The 25,597-nt window shown below is 38.7% G+C and overlaps 7 protein-coding genes across 11 annotated transcripts; 2 read left to right on the plus strand and 5 right to left on the minus strand.

The window, feature by feature from the left end:
* Positions 1-200: 200 nt before the first annotated feature.
* Positions 201-2,399, minus strand: LOC124329172 (salivary glue protein Sgs-3-like). Its single transcript, XM_046788219.1, has 12 exons — positions 2,249-2,399; positions 2,078-2,142; positions 1,916-1,976; positions 1,753-1,856; positions 1,607-1,676; positions 1,471-1,515; positions 1,336-1,388; positions 1,173-1,245; positions 978-1,104; positions 668-860; positions 544-583; positions 201-405 (listed from the first exon to the last, which is right to left on the minus strand). Exons 1-12 carry the CDS (start codon positions 2,292-2,294, stop codon positions 368-370), a joined length of 915 nt encoding a protein of 304 aa, XP_046644175.1. The 5' UTR covers positions 2,295-2,399; the 3' UTR covers positions 201-367.
* Positions 2,400-3,146: 747 nt separating this feature from the next.
* On the minus strand, positions 3,147-6,513 carry LOC124329098 (integumentary mucin C.1-like). Of its 3 annotated transcripts, none has more exons than XM_046788090.1 (15): positions 6,404-6,513; positions 6,177-6,283; positions 5,638-5,754; positions 5,491-5,566; positions 5,299-5,401; positions 5,173-5,224; positions 4,993-5,068; positions 4,636-4,919; positions 4,499-4,565; positions 4,308-4,433; positions 4,168-4,220; positions 4,018-4,093; positions 3,720-3,952; positions 3,530-3,628; positions 3,147-3,435 (listed from the first exon to the last, which is right to left on the minus strand). In XM_046788090.1, the coding sequence occupies exons 1-15, from the start codon at positions 6,444-6,446 to the stop codon at positions 3,391-3,393; spliced, it is 1,557 nt and encodes a 518-aa protein (XP_046644046.1). In that variant the 5' UTR covers positions 6,447-6,513; the 3' UTR covers positions 3,147-3,390. The 3 variants fall into 3 exon arrangements, with proteins under 3 accessions (XP_046644046.1, XP_046644048.1, XP_046644047.1); XM_046788092.1 differs by having other exon boundaries at positions 3,147-3,440; positions 3,505-3,628; XM_046788091.1 differs by having other exon boundaries at positions 3,504-3,628.
* A 997-nt stretch (positions 6,514-7,510) lies between these two features.
* LOC124329166 (geranylgeranyl transferase type-2 subunit alpha-like) lies at positions 7,511-9,424 on the plus strand. The gene is made up of 9 exons (XM_046788211.1): positions 7,511-7,660; positions 7,717-7,827; positions 7,893-8,017; positions 8,081-8,176; positions 8,255-8,343; positions 8,452-8,649; positions 8,740-8,922; positions 8,989-9,117; positions 9,200-9,424. The coding sequence occupies exons 1-9, from the start codon at positions 7,658-7,660 to the stop codon at positions 9,250-9,252; spliced, it is 987 nt and encodes a 328-aa protein (XP_046644167.1). The 5' UTR covers positions 7,511-7,657; the 3' UTR covers positions 9,253-9,424.
* On the minus strand, positions 9,322-12,390 carry LOC124329042 (bromodomain-containing protein 7-like). Its single transcript, XM_046787977.1, has 8 exons — positions 12,189-12,390; positions 11,836-12,104; positions 11,318-11,770; positions 10,858-11,256; positions 10,631-10,796; positions 10,054-10,560; positions 9,825-9,995; positions 9,322-9,765 (listed from the first exon to the last, which is right to left on the minus strand). Exons 1-8 carry the CDS (start codon positions 12,256-12,258, stop codon positions 9,524-9,526), a joined length of 2,277 nt encoding a protein of 758 aa, XP_046643933.1. The 5' UTR covers positions 12,259-12,390; the 3' UTR covers positions 9,322-9,523.
* Positions 12,391-12,597: 207 nt separating this feature from the next.
* On the plus strand, positions 12,598-13,260 carry LOC124329235 (NEDD8). Its single transcript, XM_046788298.1, has 4 exons — positions 12,598-12,757; positions 12,829-12,846; positions 12,909-13,021; positions 13,110-13,260. Exons 1-4 carry the CDS (start codon positions 12,740-12,742, stop codon positions 13,192-13,194), a joined length of 234 nt encoding a protein of 77 aa, XP_046644254.1. The 5' UTR covers positions 12,598-12,739; the 3' UTR covers positions 13,195-13,260.
* On the minus strand, positions 13,131-14,089 carry LOC124329212 (adenine phosphoribosyltransferase-like). Its single transcript, XM_046788272.1, has 3 exons — positions 13,902-14,089; positions 13,589-13,829; positions 13,131-13,522 (listed from the first exon to the last, which is right to left on the minus strand). The coding sequence occupies exons 1-3, from the start codon at positions 13,991-13,993 to the stop codon at positions 13,307-13,309; spliced, it is 549 nt and encodes a 182-aa protein (XP_046644228.1). The 5' UTR covers positions 13,994-14,089; the 3' UTR covers positions 13,131-13,306.
* A 3,522-nt stretch (positions 14,090-17,611) lies between these two features.
* LOC124329089 lies at positions 17,612-25,478 on the minus strand. Of its 3 annotated transcripts, none has more exons than XM_046788073.1 (10): positions 25,151-25,478; positions 20,154-20,364; positions 19,686-20,075; positions 19,570-19,611; positions 19,379-19,497; positions 19,056-19,311; positions 18,935-18,985; positions 18,355-18,853; positions 18,163-18,290; positions 17,612-18,089 (listed from the first exon to the last, which is right to left on the minus strand). In XM_046788073.1, exons 2-10 carry the CDS (start codon positions 20,299-20,301, stop codon positions 18,076-18,078), a joined length of 1,647 nt encoding a protein of 548 aa, XP_046644029.1. In that variant the 5' UTR covers positions 20,302-20,364; positions 25,151-25,478; the 3' UTR covers positions 17,612-18,075. The 3 variants fall into 3 exon arrangements, with proteins under 3 accessions (XP_046644029.1, XP_046644027.1, XP_046644028.1); XM_046788071.1 differs by having other exon boundaries at positions 21,159-25,478; XM_046788072.1 differs by having other exon boundaries at positions 20,154-25,478.
* Positions 25,479-25,597: the final 119 nt, after the last annotated feature.

Genomic DNA, 25,597 nt, shown 5'->3' on the forward strand with positions numbered 1-25,597 from the left:
TTTTATCGAAGTACTTTAACTAGACGACTCAATAGGTGCCGACATCAAAGTGATACAATAGGACATGTATGGCATTGAGCCAACATCAGTTTTGAGTCTTTTACGTCACTTATTAATCTAGAGAATGTTGCAATGCTCACATAAAGAACGACACGGGAATTTTGACGGAATTTCGAAGGAAAAAATTGCGTAGAATGAAGTGATTCTTCTATAACGTCTATTAGGCTACTAGGATAACATTTTAAGATTAAACAATAGAAAATGTAAAAGATAATGCTGCTCTAGCAGCATTATTGGTTGTATGCAATCTACTCCTGGTTCCTGGCTTTATATATAGTGCCAAACTAGCGGAAACTCTTCGTCATCGTTACTGGCAACCGGCAACATTTTCTTTCCAGTCGCATGCTGGAAATAATAATAATAAAAAAAATGTGATGAGTAAAACCAGCGAACAAACAACTGCAAAGTATTTCGCATATGCGAAGCCGCGCGGAAAGCAGCAATCGCTTATTTTGTCTGAAATGCTTTTTTTTTTTTACTTACTCTGGATGGACGGGTTGTAATAAGTGGGCGAAGCGCAAGTCTGGAATAAATGAGAAAAGAAGTTTGAATAATCGTACCAACTTAAAAACGGGGTGAAAAAGTGACTGGCATAAGAAATTCTCACCATAAGGTATGCAATGGCATTTGAGCACATGTAATATTGTGTGCTGCAGCTGACACCTGGGACGGGATAATAGCCGTACTCTTGCGTACATTTGAAAGGTCCCACCGTTGTTGTTGTGGATGGCTTAGTCGTGGTCGTCCTTGGAGTTGTTGTGGTTGTCGTTCGTGTAGTCGTGGTTGTTGGTGTTGTGGTCGTTGTTGGAGTAGTCGTAGTTGTTGGTGTTGTTGTTGGCGTTGTAGTCGTTCGTGTAGTTGTAGTTGTTGGTGTAGTCGTGGTTGTTGGGGTTGTGTTCGTCCGTGTAGTTGTAGTTGTTGGTGTAGTCGTGGTTGTTGGGGTTGTGGTCGTCCGTGTAGTTGTAGTTGTTGGTGTAGTCGTCGTGGTCGGCGTTGTTGTTGTGCGGGTTGTTGTCGTAGTTTTTGCCGTCGTCGTGGTTGCGACTGAAAAATCACAATAATAGAGATCATAAATAAGAGCCAGGGAATTTTAAAATGTGCGTGTTATATACCTTTGCAAGAAGCAGTGGACTCAGATACGCAGCTATACAGTACTGGATCGAAAATTGAAGTTCCAGGGCATTTCTTGACATATGAAGAGTATAGAAAGTCAGGTTATTAGTCACAAAAAAGGCAAAATTGAGGTCTACAATTTAAAGGCCGTCTAATGTTTACCTGTAGATAGGCCACATTTCCGACACAAGTGTAATATGAATTCGAGCAAGCGCCTTGAAAAATGGAATTACAAATATTAGGTTAGGCTACATGTCAACATGTTCGAAATTATAAACTCCATATAGAACAACATACCTGGTATGGGGAAAAAACCATCAGGAGCAGGACAGGTGAAGGGTGCTGAAATGAATAATATAAAAAAAAGCAATTAATAATTTGTCGACATATTTTGCTGTGATAAGAGTTGAACAGCGAATTGCTCTTAACTTACTGCAACTGGCCCACTGAATGGGTGTGCACAATTTCGTCACGGGATCGAAAATCGTTCCATTAGGACAAGTCTGTTTTAAATTGCATTGAAATAGAAATAACAAACGTTATTTGTCGGAAGGTAAAATGTAGCCTAAAAATATATACCGAAACGTATGGAGATCCAAGAATGCAAACGTAAAAATCAGGCCCACAGGTGTTTGGAATGGGGAAGAATCCTTCAGAACTTGGACAGGTGAAAGTTGGTTCACCTAAACACCAATCAATATGTATATAACTGAATGAATGTTTGTATCTATTTTGAGCTTACTCAGAGCAGAAAGTGGTCGAATTTCAATGTCGCCTGGACCTCGTAAGTTTGAATTCAAACCCTTTCAAAATCAAAACCAATGTGATAAAAGAATTCCACATCCGTAATTAGTACAAATTTAGTCAAGGTTGTATATATATTTCTTAGATTATAATTGTCTACCTTGCTCAGGAATGATGCCTGTTTCAACTTTGTCTCACAGGTCACATTGCCAGCCAGGAAAGATGCTGTTACAACATCAGTTAAGAAATATTATTTGTTACTAAACTTAGTTTTTTTTTTTTTTGCATGCATAAATAATTGGAACTCAGAGGCAAAAAATGTGTTACTTGCCTAGGACAATGAACCCGAAGAGGAACGAAGAAAAATGATTCTTCATGACAAGTGAAATAAGCGACCGTTCTATACAGCAATAAGTGACTTTATATCGGAACTTCGTTGTTGCGCCGCTGATCAAGAGTAATGTTCTACTTTTCTCGCGGTGCCACGACCCTCCTTCTTTTATAGTTTACTCCATCAGTTAGCCCTATACCCCGCAGTTTCTTTATCGCCTCTTTATCATCGAGAAACATAAGATGTTTGATTAAGTCTGAAACGCTTCATTAACTGTAACCATATAGAACGGAAGCTGAATATTCAATGACCTTCAAGAATCGATGTCCAATGTCCTGATGTGATCGATTCATTTTCAAAGTATCAAAAACACGTAAATCATCGTTTCTTATTTGTTCAACTTCCAGAAGGCGATTGGATGCGATATGGTAGATTTGTTACAAATCATTTGGACTGACATGAAGTCGGACTTGGGAAAAACAAGTTAAGTAATGTAGCGTTGGTCAACCTCAAGACTGCCGTAAATCTTTTCATCTATCGTCACTCTTTAAGCTTCATTCGACAGCAGACAAGACGGAAAGATATAATTAAAACCTTGGACAAACATTGAGAATGCGCTGCATGTCTGGCGCGGTGTTGCAAGGTAACAGGATCTTAATAAAATGGATCAGTGCTGTCATTACAACAGAAAAGTAGCCATAAAACTGTTTGCACTAGTACCTGACAAGGCTATACGTACAATCAACCAGCAATGATGGGATTTATCCTAAAATCTATTACCACATTTTTTGCTTCATTATAAAGCCCAATTATCCAATGAATTTTACACATTCAATGTGTACTGCGTTGCTTATTATGACGAAATCTCAGTTACTCGGAAACTTTCCTTGTGCAAAGGTTACAGATACAGAATTACTTTTATTTCGGAATGCATTTCAAGACTAGGAAAAAATGTAAACAAATTTTTAACAGTTCATATCAGTATAGATAGAATGAACTAAAAAGCAGACGGTTTCATTAAAACCCTAAATTGATTAGCGAATGACCCGATATTACACTCCTTGGTAACAATTAATTGCAGCTCACTACACGACAGCAGAACCTGTTGGGTTGTTAGACCGCGAAACTAATTCGCAATCAAATCATTGTTGCGGCTGGCCGCCTTTCAATCCAACAAGTTTCATACCCTGTCGAAGATAATTCAAGTAATGTATCGTACTGTATTGAGACAAAATATAAGTGAGGTCAAATTTGCCTTATAGTACCTTATAGTACCAGTACCTGGTAGAAATCGACGAAGCTAAAATAGCAGCCTGGAACATTAATAGGAGGCTCACAGTACTGTGTATTGGGGTTAAATACTTGTCCAATGGGGCAACTCTGTGAAATGAAAACAACGATTGTTGAACATAGTTTACGTTTAAGCTTGAACTTTTGTTTAAATATTACTACAATATCAAAGGAAACTTACGGCGACGAAATAAGTTCCGCCTCCACAGACGTAATACAAAGTACAGCTTCCCGGATAAGGGTATTGTCCACTTCCAGGGCAGACAAATGGAGCAGCTGTGGTCGTAGTCGGTGTAGTAGTCGGTGTAGTTGTTGGTGTAGTAGTTGGTGTAGTAGTCGGTGTAGTGGTTGGTGTAGTGGTCGGTGTAGTAGTCGGTGTAGTGGTAGGGGTGGTTGTAGGAGGTATTGTGGTTACTAAGTTATGAAAGGCGATAGTTATTACCGAAAATATAATTTTAAAAGTTATTTGATGTCCATACCTGTGCAAGGTGGTGATGCTGTCTCGGGAAGGACGCATTTCAATAAAACTGGATCAAAAATTCCCGCTGGGCAAGTCTAAATGAAAGAAAGAGATAGGGGTGTGCTCAGGTATGCTACGTCAAATCGTTGATTTAAAAATGAAACTGTACTTGGACGTATGGAGAGCCAGATACGCAAATGAAATAGTCTGCGCTGCAAGCTCCTGAATTTTCAATTGAAATGAATGTCCTGAATTTCCGTGATTACAAATTCTGAAATTCATTTCGACATAATAAACTTTCAAACATACCGGGTATTGGGTAAAATCCCTCGGGAGTTGGGCAGGTAAATGGTGCAACACTAGTAGCAGTAGCTGTCGCCGTGGTTGTGCTATCAGTAGTTGTGGAACTGCTCATCGTGGTAGAAGTAGTTGTATCTATAAATCACAACGGCAATTAGCTAATTATCTCGCGTTGGATAAAAATGTACTAAACAATTTACCGCATCCAATAACATCTTGGGGAGTAACGCATTTGGTGTCAACGAAAATTCCGTCTCCAGGACATGTCTGAACATGTAAAAATAAAAAATTGCTGAAGGCAAGTAATCAAGCCGCTCTTTTCTGCAAGGCTTATTACCTGAACGTAAGAAATGCCTCCAACACACGCGTAGTAAGTAGATAGACAGCTGCCCATAGGAAAAAATCCATCTTGAGTGCACGTGAAAATTGTGGTGCCTGTACTAGCCGGGGTAGTGGTGATGGTAGTGGTTGTAGTGGGCGGTGCTGTTGTAGTTGTAGTGGGCGGTGCTGTAGTGGTAGAAGTGAGTGTTGTAGTGGCCACCGTGGTGCTGGTGGTGCTTGGAGTCGTTACTGTACTAGTGCTGGGAATTGTGGTAGTAACTGGTATAGTGCTAGTTATTGCTGCAGGAAAAAAAAAGGAACGATAGTTTTCGAATTTGCATTGTCTCTTTATAATTCCCGAATGTGATATTACGTGGGCATGATGGTAGAGATTCCGGTGCAACACACGCGGAAATCGATGGATCGAAAATACCATTGCCTGGACATGTCTACAGGTGTGATAGAATCCCACGATACGAGGTATGAATTGAAATAAAATTGTGTTTTAGCACATTCAGAAACGAACAATTTCAACTATTGCAACCATTATTACCTGAGGATAGACAACACCACCGACGCACGCGTAGTAACTATTAGAACATGTCCTGCACAAAACACGATATCAAAAAATTTACATTTATAAATTCTGACAAAATGTTTCAAGAAAACTTCAATTTACCCAACAGGGTAGAACCCATCCGATGTACACGAAAAAGGTGCAGTGGTTGTTTTCACGGTAGTGGTGGACACGGTAGTTGTTGTCATGGGTGTCGTTGTCGTTACTTTTTATTCAAAATGACAACATCATTAAACCAACTTGAATGATTAAAGAACTAATATTTTCTATTATTATAGTATAAACACTACTAACTTTTGCATGATGGTGCCGTGTCGGGACTAAGACAATTTCCAAGGGTCGGCTCAAAGACGCTATTGCCAGGACAAGTCTTGGTGTGGCAGAAAAAATTTATATTACCATACATTTACTCATACAATGTACAAAAAAAAACCCAGCTACCTGGTTGTATTGAACACCTCCGATACATGCGTAGTAGTTTGGATTGCAGTTAGGATTATCTGGAAATGCGTAAAAACCATCGCCTGCATTTTCACAGAGAGCGCTATTCCGTTCACCCTGTAAACGAAAGGAAAAATTCGGTCCAAATATTTATAAGGATTTACTTTATACAATGCAGCCAATCGTACGCAGTGGTTTAGGGCAATAAGGGACAACACATGGATAAAAGTTTATTTCGATAGGGCAGGAACCGTAAATCATAGGGTTTAACTTATCCGATGATGTAATTATACGGGTGGTGGTTGCAACAACCTAGTTCTTTTACGCGTCTTTACGATACATTTCGTCAGCATGTAATTGAAACTTTAAGTTTCGAAGCGAAACGATCGCATTCCAAAGACATTAGATTACGTTTTGTTTCACTTATGAAAACCTCAAAAACGAAACGAAACTTAATATTTTTACGATAACTAGTCTAATGAGATAACATTTAGAGATGCTTACTAATACTTCGGAATGATTCGTAATAAATGATTTACCGGTGTATTTGGATCAAAAGTAGCGAGCCATTCCTCGAAAAACGTGGAAGACTGGGCTGGGACGAGCGCCAGGGAGGGTAGAGCTAGCGCGGTCTGTAACAAACATGCTGTAGACAGCCAGAAATGGAAAGAAATAATCATTAACCAGAAACTATGCAAACCGTTTTTAGGCTAATTGTGTGCTTGTTTGAGCTGACTTCTCTTATATAACTGTCTACTCGATTTACCTTGAAAAAATACTATCGACAAAATACACACTGACGACCTCATCTCGAACGATGTCTTGAGAAAACTGAAGGATAGGATGAAAGAGGCTACCTATAACCGAAACGTTTTTTGATCGCAACAGGTTTACGCAACAAGAGTGGATTATTTCTCCTTATCTGGCACAAGGTCTGTGCAATCAGCCAATCACTATAATTTGATTTTCGATCACAATATCGGAAGCGGTAGGTTTGGAATGGCACTCGCGTGCATACGGACAACACGTGATTGAACGCTCAGTGCCTGTAGGTATTAGTATTACTCTTCCAATTTTTATTTTTATTTAATTAGAAATTAGCGAAAGAGACGGTTGATGCCAAAGCGAATGCATTTCACAGCGGAATAGAATGAGCTTATCAATAATCCTGTGCTGACGTCTGACGACATCAAAACAAATAAAATGATTTCCGATCAAAAAATCGCTGGGATTAAATAAGCTTGCTGCGTCATTTGAATTTCATTTTCATCTGATAATATGAGCACGTGAACCATTTCAATCATTGATCTGTCACATTTACGGCGATAAAATTGTCCGCGACAAAATGTAAGAACATCTCAACATAGTATTTAATAAAAATATCATGCGAGTTTTCGACAGTGGAATCTGAAAGGTAAAACAAATAAAAAAGGGGCAGAACCGAAAGAACAGAATGGGAGCGGTACAATATTACAATTGTGATAAAATCCAGAATGCGCCGATTTTGATGGAACGATAAGAAAAGAAGGGCTGTTTACCAAAGACGGCAGAACGTACTATACGCAGATTAAAATTACTCAGCATGAGTTACTTTTAACATTTCTGTATACCTGTAATGCGAATTCGCAGAATGATACGGAATTCAGATGTTATAATGTAATTAATATGCCCGTACCAGAGCCTTAATGGCTCTGCCCGTACCACTGAATTGAAGGCGTGGCCGATCCCCCCTTCCCCTCCTAAAAATATTAGAATCTAGTTTCTTTATTTTAAGATGTATTACCTTGTTAAAATATTCTCAGCTTCACATCATTGCGACCGTGAACCTTGTTTCGTGAAATCTCATTTTATGTTTGGATATATTTTTTTTTAGATTATGAGCGTCTTGTTCCTTCTTTGGGGGTGTTGTTTAGAATCACTTCAGTTGTTGACGGCTAAAACCGGTTGAAAGATCGAAAATAATAACGAAACATTTTTTTTCGATTGGAGAGCTTCGAGAGAATATATTCCTTCCCCAAAAATGGTAAAGACCACGAATCATTCTGACCATTTAAAACCTACAATTCTTTGTTTTCATAGCATGGCAGACTTAAAGTTCGTACAACGGCAGAACAGCAAGAGATCAAGGCAAAGGAAAGAGCCAAGAAACTTGTGATATACAAGACAGCAATGAATTTAATCTTTTCCAAGGTATGTTGATAAGATTCAGTGAATTTAATTATAATCTGGAATACACAAAAAATTTATGTCATCAGAGAAAATCTGGAGAGCTAGATGATGAAATCCTTAAGATGACTGGCAAGGTTTTGACAGAAAATCCTGACATCTCCACTTTATGGAACATAAGGAAAGAAACAATTCTTAAGATTAAAGAAACGATGTAGGTATAATTTTAAAAAGAAAGATATCTATGTTACTTTAGATTTTAAAATATTATTTGCAGGCCAGACCGTGTTGATGATTATGTATCAAATGAGCTAGCATTGACTGAACAATGCATTAGAGTAAATCCAAAGTCTTACAATTCTTGGTTTCACAGGTTATATTTATTATTATAAATTAATTAATTTTTATAAATTGTAATTAATAATTCCAATTATCTTCTCTGGTTTTATAGGAGTTGGATTCTAGACCAAGTATCTATTGTGGACTTTAAAAATGAATTTTTGCTCTGTGACAAATGTTTGGAACTGGATGAAAGAAACTGTAAGTTTATATTATGAAACCTGTTATAGGTTATAAGAATTCAAGTTTATTGTTATTTTTTAAATTTAAATTTTTATTATATTTCATTATTTTATGTGGTTTTTTTAGTTCACTGCTGGGATTACAGAAGAATCATTGTTCAGAAGTCAAAAACTTCACTAGAAAATGAGCTTGAATTTTCAACAAATAAGATTAAAAAAAACTTTTCTAATTACTCATCATGGCATTATCGAAGTGAGTTGCTCCCAAGAATTTATCCAAGTTCAAGTGATCAATCAATATTGGATGATCAAAAATTGGCTGAAGGTAATATACACAAATTTTCATCCTAAGCATTGTTGATTCCTGGAAATTAAAAAAAAACAAAAAAAAACATAACTAAATTTTATATTATAGAATGCAACCTTATTCAAAATGCCATTTTTACGGATCCCAACGACCAGAGCGCCTGGTTCTACCAACGTTGGCTTCTGTTCAACGGCGATGAAAAGTCTATGAAAAATTCTAGTCTCCTATCAACTTTGAACAATGAGCTCGAATCGTGTCAGCAACTACATGATCTGGAACCCGATAACAAATGTAATTTTTTGTATTAGTCTTTTTACTTTATTATAATTAAACTTGACTTACCGTGTATATTTAAAGGGGTAAAACTACAGGTATGCGAACTCCTGCGCCGAATAAACGGATTGGGGAACGAAACGGAAATTCTGCAACTCATTCAACAGTTAATCAAAGTCGACCCATTGCGCCAGGGTTACTATCATTATCTCGGTGAGATAATAACGTTTAATTACTATAAACAGAGTTTTTTTCTCTCAAGTTTCTAAAATTTGTAACGTATTTATTGTTTCAGGCTCTAAGATTGTAGAAGAAAATCAGAAGAAGAAAATTGCCGAATCGCCATAAATTGAGGATAGTGTTAATATGAAAAATGCATCTCCAGTTCTATTCAAATTTAAAGCCTTGAAAATTTTGTTTTCTATTACCTATTATTGTCCACGTGAAAAAACACGAATATGTTGGTAAATAACAGATTGGCAATCGATTCATTTCTTTGAATAAAGAGTGTATTTCATTATTTGTGATTTTAAAACCGTAATAGGTCACTTGTCATTAGAAAATGAAAGAGACCCAGTATTGATGGATATGACGTAACAAAGCTTTGGAGTGAATGAATTCAATGAAATATATCCGTCATAACATCAGAAACACCGTCTTCACCAAGTAATTTACTTAGTTCGCTTTCGATGTCTCTCTGGTCGGGTTGCATGCTTATTGTGGGACGAGGTACCAAGTTCGTATCAATTGGAAGTGAATCTAGAGAAACTCCCATAGCTTTCCGTACACCTTCTACAGAAGCCACTGTAGCGGGCGTCGACTGTTTGGCTACGTAAGCGATGCCTTCCGTAATTTTTCCAACTAGAAGTTAACAAAATCAGTAAAACAGGAGATTGCAAAATTTTTATAGATGTTAATACCTAATTGAAGTTCAAAGTCTGAAGGTGGCATGATATTAGAAAGATGAGGCGGTGGAGTCTTGGAAAGTCTTTCCCGCTGCGTTTTCTCAAGTGTACTTATCAAGGATCCTGTTTCATCCAGACAACTCTGGCTAGCTTCTCGTGCCCGTTGTTCGGCTTTGAACTGTGCTTCTATAATTAGACCATAGTCAACAAAATTCCATAGTATAAAAATAAACTTAAAATTTACCAAATGAGTCCAGGAAAGAGACATCAATTCCAAGGTCTCCTAAAGATCTTAGGGCATTTAAATTGAACGCATCGTTTTCATTTGCATGTTGTGACTGAAGAAGCTGTTGCTGCTGTTGTTGTAATTGTTCCTGTTCTAGTTGTTGAAGAACTTGTTGTTGATGGATCCGTCTTTTCTCTTCTAAAATTCTAGCCACAGCTGAATGTTCACCGTGTGTCATCAAGTTGAGTAGGTCGTCGGCGATGTGTAGTGCGTAGTCGCAATCGCGCACAAAATCCAAAATACTTTCTGCATACGGAACTCCCGTTTCTTCTCCGTAAGTAGCTAACACAAGATCTGATTCTTCCTTTGTGAGATTTGAAAATGTAGAATCGTACGAAGGAGCATAAGATCCAAAAGGACCATAATACAATGGTTTGACAGGTTTAACTTGATTTCTTCGATCTTCTCTGAAACCCATTAATTGGCCAGTTCCTGGACCCGGTTGAACCTTACCCGTTAATGCACCTAAAAAGTACAAAATTGTCGTGAGAAAATGTAAGTTGCACTTATCCCGTAACTCAAAACTTGCATTTACCTAACGTAACAGGCACTTCAGTAGTTCCTGGTTGTGCTCCGGGGTTGCAAGGAGTCAAAATGGCAAGCGATGTAGTACCATCTTTTCTTTGCCGCAAAAAACCCATTTTGGCATTTGGATGTTGGTATCCAAGCTTATTCGCAGCAATTTGCGCTGCCTCCTTTGCCTTATAAAACAATACAAAGTAATTCGTCTATCCAAAAAAGAACCAAGAAATCTAAATATACCTGCTCCAAAATTTCGTCGGGAGTCATGTCGTCTGGCAACACATCCAAGTGGCTCTTATTCGGCGATTCATTCTTGAGGTAACTATCTCGAGCTGTTTCCACAGCTGTTTCACCACCGGAAGAAAATCCAGTTTCCATTTCTTGGTCGGCCGATTCTATTCCTTCAGCAGACTGCTCTTGCCGAATTGCAAAGGCTCTGAATGACTCTTCCAATGGCTCAAAGCCTAAGTGTGTAACTGTCAACTCGCCATAATTGGATATGGTGGGCACGTAAGGGCGCACCTTTTCGGCCGTCAGAGTTCGTAGGCCGGTATGCAACAGTCTTTTCGCAGCTTTATAGTAGACGGTGTCCGGTTGGTTGTACGTCATAGCGTTGTTACACATCAAAACAAAGTCGTCCTAAAATAAAATATAATAATAATGGAATGGTGATCAATAAGAGATTTTAAGGAACTCTTACCGTAAATTCTTGCAGTGTTTTATACTGATTATCCTCAATCTTCTGTTTCATAGTGCTAAAATCCATGGGTTTAGTGATAATTGAAGAATAGTTAGGTGCAATACTATCAGTTACTGGCCAAGCAAAGAATTGTCTGGGATCTTTTCTTTCGAGATTTGGCATTAGCAACTCAAGTAGCTTCTGTATTGCTGGTCTTTCTTGACGTGGGCGAAGACTGGTTCGAAGAGGAGCAGCTCCAGGACTGGTACGTTGCACGCGTGTGGCCAGTGAGGCAGACAAGTTGGAACCAGTTCCAGAATCTAAGGAGGTTGTGGATATTTTCAAGATGGGCCTGGGAGAGAGGGCCCCTGCTCCACCATGGATTGGATTGGAAGGTTGAACTGTTATGACCTCATACCTAAATGACTCATCACCTTCTGGGGCAGACTCATCTTTGTCCTTACGTTTTTTGTCCTAGACATAGATTTGCTGTTATTTCATTGGAAAACTAAAAGTATAAGTGACAAAACAGAGTAAACCTTATGCTTGTGTTTTTTCTTTTCCTTGTCCTTGTCTTTATTTTTCTTCTTCTTCTTTTCCTTTTTTTTCTTGTGCTTTTCTTTTTCACTTCCATCATGAAGAGAAAAGAGGGATGAATGCCTGGAATCTTCTTCGGCTCCATACGGAAGATTTACAATTCCTGGTCGGTTCAACATTCCTGAAGAACTATCTCCATGATCCGCTAGGTCTGGTGTTGATGCACCACCAACTTTCAAGATCAATCTTAACTGTGGGCGATCAGTACTTGCTGTAAAATATTTGAAAAATCAATGTTTCATACTTGTTTCTGTAATGAGTTGTCATGAAATAGAGAAGCTAAAGTTTAACTTACCCTGTCCTTGGGCACTTTCGTACCTCCCCCAACGGTCCGATTTGTGTTTTTTATGTTTCTTGCTCCCCATGTGTTTTGGTGAATTGGAACTAATCTCTAAATTACAATTGGCCAAAAAAAAATTATTTGTTGGCGTCTACTCAAGCCGAATCTTGTGTTTCGTTGTTGTTTCCTTTTTTCGTGAGAAGCCCTTACAACGATGCCGTATTGACTGTTGCTAGTTTGAATGCATATGTAAATATTTTTAAGGATCATACGGAATGAATAAATATTCTAGGTCTAAAAAACCTATAAGGTTACGACATTCACTCGTATTAGTTTCTTTGGCAGTTGGAGAAATGTTAATAATTTAATATCAAGTTTCAATTTGTAAATTGTCAACCGATAAAGGCACTCTTATTGACACATCGCAACACTGTGAATTATTCTTCTTACCAAAAAAAAATCTGACTTTCGGCTGAAAAACGAAATTTTCTTTCATCAGTCATTATAAACCGCTGTCAATAGGGATTATTCTAAACACATTCTTGCTCGTGTGAAATCTCCTTAAAATGCTCATCAAGGTTAAGGTATAGAAACAAAGTTAAATAATATCCATTTATTCAGCCTCCGTTAATTCGTCGATATTTTTATTTTGCAGACACTAACTGGAAAAGAGGTAACTCCCGATTGATTCAAATTTAATTTGCTGTGCATAGTATATTCATTAAATGAATTTAGATTGAAATCGACATAGAACCGACTGATAAAGTCGAACGCATCAAAGAACGAGTAGAAGAGAAAGAGGGAATCCCACCTCCACAACAAAGACTTATCTTTTCAGGAAAGCAAATGTAAGAAATATATATTTTAAATCTACAGGAAACTGGTTCTCATTTTGAATTTCATTATATTATCTGTGGTGCTTATTTTGAAATATAGGAATGATGAGAAAACTGCTGCTGATTATAAAGTCCAAGGAGGATCTGTATTGCATTTGGTGTTAGCTTTGCGTGGTGGCTTATAATTGTTTTTCCCATCTCATTGTCATGTAATAACAAGTTCAACAATGAAATACAAATTTGAAAAATAACAATATCTGATGCAATGGAATGCTATTGAACTGAATTTACTGTTAATCAAAAAGAAATGAGAGATTCAACAGGAGCATCCACATTTTTTGAGCCTTCAAGTTGGTCCAATTCAAGAAGAACCAAACATCCAACAACTTTTGCATCTAGGCCTTTGAGAAGCTTGCAGGTTGCTCCTAGACTTCCTCCAGTAGCAATCAAGTCATCAATAACCAACACTCGCTGTCCTTGATTGATGCTATCTTCTTGTATTTCCAGTATATCCTGTACATGAGATTGCTTCAGATTAATACACACATAAAAAATAAATGGAAAAATACTAAAACTTACACTGCGATATTCTAAGGTATAAGCTATTTCTTTACAGACACCAGGCAAACGTCCCTTCTTCCGTATTGGTACAAATCCAGCATTGAGTTTTACGGCCAGTAAAGGTGCAAGGATAAAACCTCTTGATTCGAGACCCACTATTACATCAACATCATTCCACTTAAGTTTTTCAATCTTCGCCACCATAAGATCAACTACACTTTTCAAGCATGCTGGATCCCTTAAGATGGAGAATATGTCTCTGAAATGGAAACGTAATTAAAAATGTCATTGAGTTAATCTTCAATCTAGCAAATAAAATTTTATACAATACCGAAATATAATTCCTTCTTTTGGAAAGTCAGGGTAACTTTTTATTTTGTCTTTCAAGTCAGAAAGTGTCGAATCATATAACGTTGAATCCATTTTCTCTGGTTGTAACTGATAATTTATGCAGTCGTTGCCTAGCAGACACTTGTGGATCTGACTGTTTCCGTTGGTCGCGCGATCACGTGATCACCGAAAATCAATCACCCATTCAAGGATACAGTGGCCTATGCTATTTGCTATGCTGCTTGAACTGACTTGAGTTAAAGGCGGCATGAGGCGGCTAATGAAAAGGATTCCAACAATTGTTTTTTATTTACAATTTTTTAATACGGCAAAACAAAAAGCAGTTTGAAAGTTGTTGAAAAATATTGCATTAAATAATTAAATTTTAAATTTTATAAATTTATCGTAAAGTTTTTTACTTAAAATCTGTTTCCTAAATCAAATATCCATCTTGCGTAGCTAGCCGTTTGTCCTCGTACCTTATAAAGCCATGTTGAGTTCTGACTAATCAGTAATTGAAAGATTGCTAATCTCATAAAAACCAATCGATTTATCTAAAATTCATCTCAAGTTTTTTCAACGGAAGTGTTTGGCATGATAGCCGCCCTGGTTATGGGATTCCTAGTAGGGATGATATGTGCTGTAGTAAGATCAGGACTACATTCACCAAGCAATCAGATTTAGACGTCACCGAACCGGACAAGCTCCAGGATCAGAACGCTTCACATTCCATGACAGAATGTCTAATAATACGGGAAGAGGAGCAAGGAACGGAAGTCACCCACGTATTTTCCTTTCCATCAGAACTAGATTTGATTAAACCACGTCTGCATGAAACCGGTGTCGCTGAACCCCTACAATAATTCCTCAAAATGAGCCTCTTCCAGACTGCAGTGAAGACTCATCGCCACCAGTGACCCTGAGTGAACCGGCCGATGTTTCTAGGCTGGCGGGATTGAGTGAAGAAAATTTATTGCCAACTTGTCTCGACGGCTGCTGCTCTCAACCAATAGATGCTGAGGACTATCCCTGCTCAATAAGTCTATCACCATCGCCGACTGATGCAAGTTGCTATCCTTGTAAGCAGAACGAAGATGAATCTGCGGTTGCACAAAACATTTTTCAAAAACAAATAATGATGACGCATTTGACGAACGCCGCCAAATATTTCCAGAAAATAACGCAATTGGCCATGTCACAGGACCCCTCGGAGACCGACGCTATATCTCGACACAGTCGGTAATAGCGGCCGATTCTTTTTCCACTCTATTAGAAACCACACCCGACTCTGGTGTCGTCGGTAACAAGAAGCGCAAAGGGAAAAACAAGAATAAAAAAATCAAACGAAAGGGCCGTCATGGCAAAAATTATAAGGGCTTTTAAATGGGAAGATATACTGACTGTTAAAATCGAAATTTTGGTACCATTAGTTTAGGAAAGTTTACGTTTATACTATGAAGCTTAAAAATCTCGCTAATTATTTTTTAAATTGTCTGCTCTGTCAGCAGCTGATTACACAAAATTTGAGGAGGGGGGTGGTTTTAGTCGAAGAATCGATTATTTTTTTGGGGGGAGGGGGTCGATTTTTCTACCCGGGGGGGGGGGGGCTTACAGGAAATTAAAATTACCAAACAGAAATGGTATTAGATTTAAATTAAAACTTATTCCTTCAACTTATTCCCTATCGTTTTTGAGCTGTTTGGATTTTGAGGGGGGAGTTTGATTTTTTATCAATTATCATTTCTAATTTCTATCGATATCGTATGTAAGCGGTAGGGCCTAAGCATGCTGATTAGAAGAAAATTCTTGTCTGCTTTCGTTTAGTTTAACATTTCGAAAAAGTAAGAGACAAAGTTCAAGATTTTTTATGAATTTATTTGTTTTTTATAACCGTCATGCTCCAGCATGCTGTTTAGCGGGTAAATAAAATAAGATTACAAATGAATTGTGGGAGGTATAGAAGACTGAAGACCTGTTCCAAATGTGTGAAATGTTAATTCCTGACTAGCCTTTATCATACTGTAATTGCCCTGTTGATGCATGACAGTTTTTTTTTGTACCATTATAACCTTTTTCTTTTTTTGCAGATTTTTGGCCAGAGCCAGTCATCATATCAACAAAATATGCAAGTTTTTCTTGTGCAGGTGTTAACCTGTCATCAGCAACAATCTCAGGATCATCGCTTGGGTAATCATTTACTTTACTTTAATTGACCAGTGACCTACTCAATATTTATAATGCTGCATTACCTGCACCAATGCTGTGTATTACATGTTAACCTTTAATTCCCCCATTTATTAACAATTAGGGTTTACCCAGTGTCTCATTTCAACTTTTCCTGACTTTCTGTTTCTTTCAATTTTTTTTGTAACCCATTTTCTATTTTTATTTATTAGGTAATCAGCATCCCATCGCATTGGAAATACTACCGATGTCAATCGAGTAACGGACCTCTCTTTTTCCCCTTTTTTTTAAAAAATGTCCTCGTGTACGCCCATGTGAATGTGGGTGTATTCACGAGGACACCCTTTTTAAGATCCCGTGATCCCGTCTGGTGTCATTTAACTCTTCAGCGGATGGATGGAGCAACTGTAAAGGCATAAAGGTAGGACAAAATTGATATCTCTATTCTTCCTTTTTGACAATTTTTGGTGGCGTTCATTATAAATCGTTACGTAGTCACGGACTATGTTTCTTCCTGAGCTAGGCGGTTGACTGCAACTTGTTCTCTCTCCGTTTTTGGTTTTTCTCAGTCAGGGTTCCTAAAAATTTCGTTTGTTGAACGACTGCAGATCAGGCTTGTTTTGTTTTGTGCCTCACAATTTTTTCCGTGAGTAAACCTTCAGATCTTTGAACTTTAAACACTTGAAGCAAAGTGCATTTCAAGACAATTTATTTACCATGAGGGACCTGCCGACACACCGGCACCTCCTCATTTATATTTTCTTTTCTATTAATGTTTTTGTGTGGCTACTTGTTGAAGGTAGAATCAAAAAAAGAATGCTCATTCTATAAGATAAGATGTACCATTTAAATCCACATAAATGTTTCATAGTTGCCGAGTATTAATAACATAGAGACATTTACTGGGCGTTCACTATTCTTCTTGTTCTCTATTGTTGGGTGTTACAGCTTGACAACCAATAAAACAGGGTATTTGAGTCGCCAGGAGAAATATATGCTTCTGAGCAAATTCTGCCGGATCTATTGGACCGGTGATTAAAATCTGTGACGAATAGCATAATTAGGAAACACTTTCATGCGCATGTCTGCAATCTGGATTGTAAATGTCTCATTCCTTGGGGAATTAATTATTTGATCAAATTCAAAACCAAATCACGGAATCTGGGTCATGCAGCTTTGCCATCGGAAACTATTATAGAACGGTGCGTAGCAGTTTTATGTTGTTGTTTGACTTTTTGGGTCAAAGCCGTATAATGCCTATTCATTTTCCCTATGTAGGCTATGGCTACTTATTGTCCCGGTTGAGTGAAAGGATTTTAATATTTGCATGATGAGTAAAAAAATTATTGTTGAATCTTCGTAGTTTCATTGTGTTAAAGAGCCGTCAGGTGCAGGAAAATCGATTTGGAATGTTTCAATTATGAAATGTGTTGGACAGGACAAAAGAATTGCACCCGGATCGTTTGGCGATTGAATCCTAAAGAAATGCTTTTCTGTCAATCAAAGTGAATGATTTCGAAGACAAAGTCTTATCAAATTTCCCAGACTCTCGTCCTAGTCGTTTATTTTCTGGGAGCCATTTTCTGCATGGCGGAATCGATTTTACTTGGGTAGTAGTGCAGAAATATTCAATTATTCAGTTGGTTCAGTAAACTTGATTTGGCATTTAAATACAATCGATAATGAAATGTCAACGGAAATTATTAATTTTTATGGTCCGTTCTGGTCCGTTCATCACACATAAAAAAAAAGTATATTGAGATTTCCAGTTTATACCCCAGACATCCATTAAAGTTTGAAATCGGAAGGTACAAGGCTTATGAACGACAAAATGGATTCGTTATGTACGTTCCGCCACAGCAGACATTACAAAGATACATATGAAGGGAATATTTGTATGAAGACTAGCCTATGCAGTATGCTTTTGTCGATTATGTGTTCGATTCAAATAATTTAACGAAGGCGCCTTTGAAGTGATGTGGTTTCCCCGCCTAATTTGTCGTTTCTTTCGTTGAAAAGAAAACAATAGGATTGTAAGTACTGAAATTAAAATGATAAAACAACAAATTCATCTTTACCACAGTCCAGTTCGTCACTATGATCGAAACAGTTGTAGTCCCTATCGCAACGCTTTGAGTTGTGGATGCAAAATCCATCGCCGCAACGCCACTCGATATCAGTCAAACATTCCGACACTCCTTCGCACCTGCGTACGTCCGAATTTTATCAAATCCGCTGCAGTCAAATATTATTTTTCTACTGAAATTTACTTGAATGAATTAGATCCGAGGGGAAGGCAGGACTCGGTGTATGCACGACAAAAACCTCCGCAACCGCTCGGATCTTCCGGGTTGGGAGCCCATCGGCAAACCGGAACGATTTCTTCTAATCGGGCGACGCAGACTTCTCCTGATCGACATTGACTACACAATTGATCGAAGGTGGCTATTGACGTGTTACTAAATCGGAAATGCGTTTGCCCCGCCTTTGTCGGTCGAATGACACTGAAAGAGATTCGCGGCCGTGGCGTTCGGAATCGGGTGGCAGCACAACTGCACGGTCGGATCTCTATGTCCGCAGCTGACACAGTCGATCCGGCAATGCAAGGTGTGATGACGTTGTTTGGCAGGTTGGCAGTCGACTCAATAGGCTCGTCGGGTCGCTTGTCCCGTAACAAACACCGACGGTTACGTGATTGCATCCGCATAGGGTCGCAAGACGTTTCTGAGTAACACTCGGGAGTCCACTGTGTCCATTGTCCCCAACTAGCTGTGTAACAGAAAGTAAAAACACGCCGGAAGTAATTGAATAATGGCAGTACAATTAAATCAAATATTATAGGTCTCATACCTAAAACTTTATGCGGTGGTACCAGATGTTTGACACTTGTCGGTACGATTTCTTTTGTGGAAAATGTTAATTGTTATACATTTGGGGGGTTTGATAGAATTGAACAAAAGAGAGAACGAACCTGCAAATTTGACTGAAGTCAAATTAATTGACCAATTCTCAGACGTGTGGCCGTAATGTCCTTCCTTCCGGTGGAGATCGCTGGTGAAAGCATGTGCCATTTTCTCGGCGACCATGACATCCGCGTGATTTAGGTGAATCTGAAATTGAATTCGGATCAAAGGATTTTTCAAACTGATGTTGGGAACTACCCCAAAGATGGCGGAACGATTGTACAATGCCGAGAGGAGCGGTGATGACTGAAACGAGCGATCCATCTACATCCGTTATTCCTAAATGATATTACTCTCGAAGGTGAATTTTCAAAAGTTCACAGTTTCTTACTTTTTGCTGTAACTCGTTTGTGAGATCTTTAAACAATGTCGTATTAACTGAACTCCCGTCAAAGGTCTCGAACAGAATTGAATGATTGAATACGTGGAATTCTCCGTAAATTATGTTGGCTGTTGGATAGAATTTGCAATAAAATTACGTTAGAGACTTATCATCGTCAGTCGAATTCCAATATTTTATACCTGCTGGAGCCTGCGGAGGTTGAAAGAGCGTGCCTCCTTTCCCTAATATCGTTTGAACATTGACAATTATACCAAGATTGGACATTTCACCAATTTCATATGCAAACTTGATTTACCAGTGAAATAAATTACAGTGGCGATAGTGACTCCGAGAAAGAGAACCGACCACATGCAGATACAGAATCCCAAAATCGATTTGGCTGCTTGTCGACAGCTGACGAAATTGGATGAAAACGTCACTGAAGATTTTGGGTTCGTTTCGCTGGCACGGCTACTGTCGACGCTCTTCACAGAATGTTGGCTCCAGTATGGCATCTGCATGCTGGCGGATGTCAGATTGGTGGAGCCGATCGTGCCATCATCACTCGCCAGTCTAGGGTGCATGCTCAAATGAGCGGAAGCAATTTCGTCGATGGAGCGTATTCGATTCGATCGAACGCTAGCGATGTACTCGGATGACGAAGGGTTGTTTAACAAAGGGTTGTAGAAATTGAGCGCCGGCAGTTCTGCAAAATATGTTTTGAATGATTCAGTTATGTGTTCGTTTAGATAAAAACCATGGGTGAAATCATTTGAAATCTGACCTGAAAGAGCAATAGCGAACCTTCGTTGATCGGGAGGTGATCTTCCGTAGTTGGAATAAGTAGGAGACTCTTCTCGAGAGGGATTTGTTGTTGGAGTGGAATTTCTCGTGAATCCGTAATCGTCTTTGATCGATTCGTCTTTCCCCATTTTATTGATTTTACTGGTGAATCTCGAGTAGATTCTGCGACCGCCGTCTAGACATCAATCCGACTGAAATCGCAATTTGACACTGCATTACTTTCTGGAAAGACTTATTTTGTTTTTTTATTTTTAGAAAAAGAAAAGCCGATCGAGTCCGGATGTGATGATGTGGTGAGGGTTTTCCCTTCCGGTCTAGGTGACGTTGACCGACCGACCAGTTTTCATTAGATAGGGTGGGGCAATACAACCGGATATAAGAGGAACTTTTCGGTGATTGCACCGGAAATAGCAAGAATATATTACTCTACAAGTCTATTTTTATTTCACTTTCTAAATAAGTGACTTGATGAGGATGATTGAAAAATGGTTGCTAGGTCGTCGCCGAAGCAGTTGAATGCAATTTAATTTAAGAACAATATTTCGCGATTTAATCAGCGAGAGTAAGGTTCGTGGCGTATCGTAATAATTCACCGTCACACAAGAAAATGGAATAATTTAGTTTAAGATATCCGAGCAATTAATGTCCACTGACAGAAATAATCAATTTCGATATTGGAGGATGTTGAAATTTTTTTTTAAATGGCACAACTTCTAGCTAGTGAAATAAGCAATGACTGTTATAACAGCGTTATGTCAGCAATATCGCAATTTCCATTTCCCAATGTAAATTCATACTGCTCTCAGAAATTTGAATATTTTTCAATGTAAATCAGTTTGCTGCAATACTTTTAAAAAATATCCGCTGAAAAGAAAAAGAGTACCAACGAAATTTAACAGTGGACAGCAACTGCTTCTGATTGAGATGGACACACCACACTTTGTTATCTTTCTAAAAATCTTTCTAAAATAAAAAATATAATTACCAATAATTTTCCCCCAGCGTGAAGCGAAGAGATGAATTATTCTCGATAGAAAAAACACAATTAATCCAAATAATTTCCGATGCGAGTATAATATTCTCCGAGATAAAAGAGTCGACCAGCGATTCAGAGTGTCTAAAATACTAATGCCAACTGGAATTCAGATTTTTCCCCGGCGGTGTCGGAAATTGTCGGTCCCTGTTATTTCGAACACGTGCTTTGAGTGCTGCCCACTTCCTTTCAAACCCACTGAATGATGGATGCCACAGCCTTTTGAAAAGCACCACACCATGTAGAACTACACGGATGGCTCAACAGAAGCCGCAAAAGCCTTGATCGATGGTAAACCTCAAGCTCATTTGGACAGGCATTTTACGATGGGTGTCTTAATCAAATCCTTCAATCTTTTTAACAAGACACTTTACGTGGTAAAGTAGTTAGACGGAAAACACGCTCGAAATATTTAATATCGTGAAACGCGCTAAAAGTGTAAAAATAACTCCCACGCATGATGGACTAGCTTAAACTTGCTACAACCTGCTTTAATGATAGAAATTATTGGTGTCATTGAATAGATACTCAAAACTCGTTATCATACAGATGTTGGACCAGTTCTTATAATGATGTCAGGTTTACTATTAAAAATTTAACTTAGAAATCGTCAAAGTTGTGACATGATAAGAATCGTACCGAACAAGAATGTAGCAAAGATGTCACAACATTCAAGAAATATAATAAGGAATTTATTTATTTTTAAACGTTATTAATCGAAAAGAAAAAAGCACATGTGAAGTTGTGGTTCCACGTTAAGCTTTACTCCCGGGAGATGGCATAGTATGGTAATAACAGGTGACCTATACTATACGCATAAACTGAAAAAAAAACTGGTTTTTCCCATACCGAAAGTATTTTTGATTATCATTATGGAAATTATTGCAACATTTTGTTGTTTGATGTCGAGGACGTTCTCATTCAATTCCAAAGCAAAGAGAGTGAAATGAGGAAATCAATTTTGAGGGCAGCTGTATACATATAGGCCTAACATGTCTATAGAGTTGAAGGAATCTCAATGCTATGTATCCTGTAAATGGCACATCAAGGATTTTGTAGATAGAGAAATTCTATGGGCACCAAAATTTGCTACGTGGTCTGGAAAATTACCTATAGCCATACGTATCTTTGAATTTTTTGGTGATGCAAACAAAAAGGACACAATTTCATGATAGAACTTTCTAGAAAGTAGCGCATCCTCCTCATTCCTCCAACAGTTTCTAGTTTGCACCGGTATATGCTCTATTATCTGCAACATCTATCACGTGAAAATACTAACCGCAATGTATAATCCAAATCAATGGTCAAACATACATGTATCTGAATAGAGCCATGCATAATGACGTGCTATTAGACATACCAAGAATCTGAAATAGAATGGTTTTCCATGATGGAATAGCCTATACTGGAAAATGATTACTACGGTTTGCCATAGTCGAACATGCCGAAATGAGAATAGCAAGTTCCCACGAATGAGAATGGGTTAGTGGCTTGCGGATTGGTAACAAGCCCTGCTGGCCATTCCGATTGCGACTTGTATGACCGATTGTGTATTACTGTGTCATAAAGTAGGGCAGTCCGACATATGCGCTGTTCCTGTTTTTTTCTGTCTCCTTATTCGGACTATTGCGTTGTTGCTCGCGTGACGAAAACAATTAAAATCTCAAGGTGAACCACAATATTTTCAGGGTATTCCACTCATCGTATTCTACATCGCCCAGTGATAAATGTAACGTATCTAACGTATACTATTATAAGAAACTTGCGGAAGTTGAGGAAAAGTTGTAAGTGGGACTTGTACAAAAGATTGCGCCAAAATGTTTTGGATCTTTGGCCTTGAATGGAACCAGAAATTTGGAACCCAAAATCTATGGTTGGCGTGTCGGGAGCTGGCCGCCAGCCGTTCGGGATCAGAATTTACCTTGACCCAAACTGTAGCGGTGTTTTGGTGTGCTACTAAATCTTTTTCCTTCCTTCCTTTTTCTCCTCAAATAAATCAAAAAAAAAAGAACGATGATCGACCGGGAAAATAGAAAAACGGAATTCATCACTATACACACGGTCTAATGTTTTAATTTTAAAAAAATCACTAGAGCAAGTTCGATCACGCGCGCTTGAATTTAATTCAGTTTGAATCAAAACGCCGCTCGTTCACCGCCTGTCATTAAATAGATTCCCGTTCAAGAGGTTGCATTTCTTGTCATCTGACTACATAATCATCAGTTTTTTTAAGAAGCATACCATCAGTCTTAGTTTGGCACCGAATGAAGTGACGTCACTCATGTTTCGGATGAAAATTCCGACACACGAAAGTGAACGATTCGGAAAGGGAGGACCCGTTCCACGCAGGTGTAATGTACTAGCGAGCTGGTTAGAAATAATAATAATTTATGCAACGAAGACATCAGCAGAGAACTTGACATGAGTATAGCCAGGAAATATTTCTTTGTCACATGAGTCACGCTGAATCGTGATCAACGATAAAACTGGGACTCATTAAATCAATTTTTTCTTGGGAATCGTCGTTGGGATCAAGTGAGAGCGAAACGACATCGTCTCGCTTTAGTTTTACACGCAAAGTTGTGAGCTTCGATCCGGTCGCAATGCGACATTGCTTCTTCCACCTGCGTCGTGATGACGCCAGAAATACAACAAAAACATATCGATATAAAAATATGTATTCATAAGCTGAGCAGCTGTATAATCCAGCAATAATCGATTAATTTCCCATCCGCCGAAGAAAAACCCGGCGCCGGGACGTACAGATTGAACTGGCTTGTACCGGATTGCGAAAAAAGAAAAAAAAACCGCCGTTACTTATAATAACGAAGAAACAACCCAAACATATTCGGGTCATACACTTTTGAGACAGAACCCTTAAAAGTGATTCGAATTATGTTTCCTCTGGAATTCTAAAGTCAGGAACTGTCAAATCTTACGGCTTACAAACGCGAAAAGTTGACATGCGCAAAATTAAACAGCGTAAATCCCTGACAGCAGCCGCCTAATGTGTTGCATAACAATCCCAAATGCCGTACCAAATGAAAACCTGAACTAGTAGATTGAGGAATTAGGTCTAAATGCCAACAAAGGAAAGGTGTATCACTGTGCCCACAGTGTGGTATAGACGAACGTCTTGGCAACCAGGTCGAGAGTTCTAGTCTTTATTTTCCTTTTTTTCCATATCTACTATTCACCTTGGCCAAGGTCGTACAGGTAGAATGCCTAGTTTAGCCGTCTCTCCCCCCATAGCTCCAAAAGTCTGTATGCCTTGTGTGTTTGTTTGCTTATGTTGGGTTTTCCGTTTTTCGCTCTCTCTCTCTTTTTTAAAAGGAAAGGGACAGCAGGACAATAGGTGTAGGATGGGGATTTCAACCAAAATAAGGGAAGAAAATAAGAAAGAAAGGAGAAGATGTCCCCAGGTGTAGCAGTCACGGTCGTATCCGCGCACTCTGGCTCTTTATACTTTTACACACAAGTATACGGCGCCATCAGCAGTTCTTTCGTCTTCCAGCATATTCTATACAATCAGCGCGGAGTAACATACGCATCCTCCGCTCTCTGTGCGATTGATGAAACATTTCCGATTTTTCGTTTATCGTGACACAAACTGTTTATTGTCAATAGTTTGGCGCACCTGCGGCTGACATCTGTGTGTTTATTTTGTTTGCACAATTGCGCGTCCGTGTTTTTATTTTCATTGCTGAAGGGAAGTGTAACTTCTTTGTGTACTCATTTCTATACCGGTTTTTTGAAAAAAAAACAAAACAACAACCTTGGTAGTATGAAAAGGCGGATCGGCGGTTATTACTGGGAAATCAATGTTCGCTCATTATGAATTAGGCAAATACAAGTGAAAATCGTTGTAATGATTTCTATTATCGACTGATTGATCAGGTTATCCTTCCGCACTCTTTTTATTTTTAAATCCTTTGACTTTGTACCTTGTCAAGAAAAAAAGGAGTGCAATCGATTTCCCCAAAGAAACCTCAATAAAACGAAGGTCTCTGACGTTCGTTTCACCTCGGCGCGCAGTATAGTCCATTGTAGTAGATCCCGTAGACGACAGCTCTGAGGTTGTTGGAAAACTTGGCGACCAAAGCACGTGGTGTATTCCATCTGATTATTGCGTGACTGTGTTGCTCCTCTATTGGATCCTCCTATTTTTCATTTCAAACGATCGCATCCCCCTCCAAACTTTGCTCTCACTGGCGCGCGCACTTACGTGTTTGTGTGTATATGTGGCTTATATACCTTCTCCGCCGGAATCCCCAGCACACACTCCTTGAGGCCCTCCTACTTTCCCCCCGGAGCACAGCGACAGCACAACTGTGCACCCGGACTGGCTTGAGAAGATGGAGGGGGGGTTTACATGGCCCGGAACAAAGCTC

The sequence above is a fragment of the Daphnia pulicaria genome, chromosome 3, assembly GCF_021234035.1.
Source record: "Daphnia pulicaria isolate SC F1-1A chromosome 3, SC_F0-13Bv2, whole genome shotgun sequence".
In the NCBI taxonomy this organism is placed as follows: Eukaryota; Metazoa; Arthropoda; class Branchiopoda; order Diplostraca; family Daphniidae; genus Daphnia; species Daphnia pulicaria.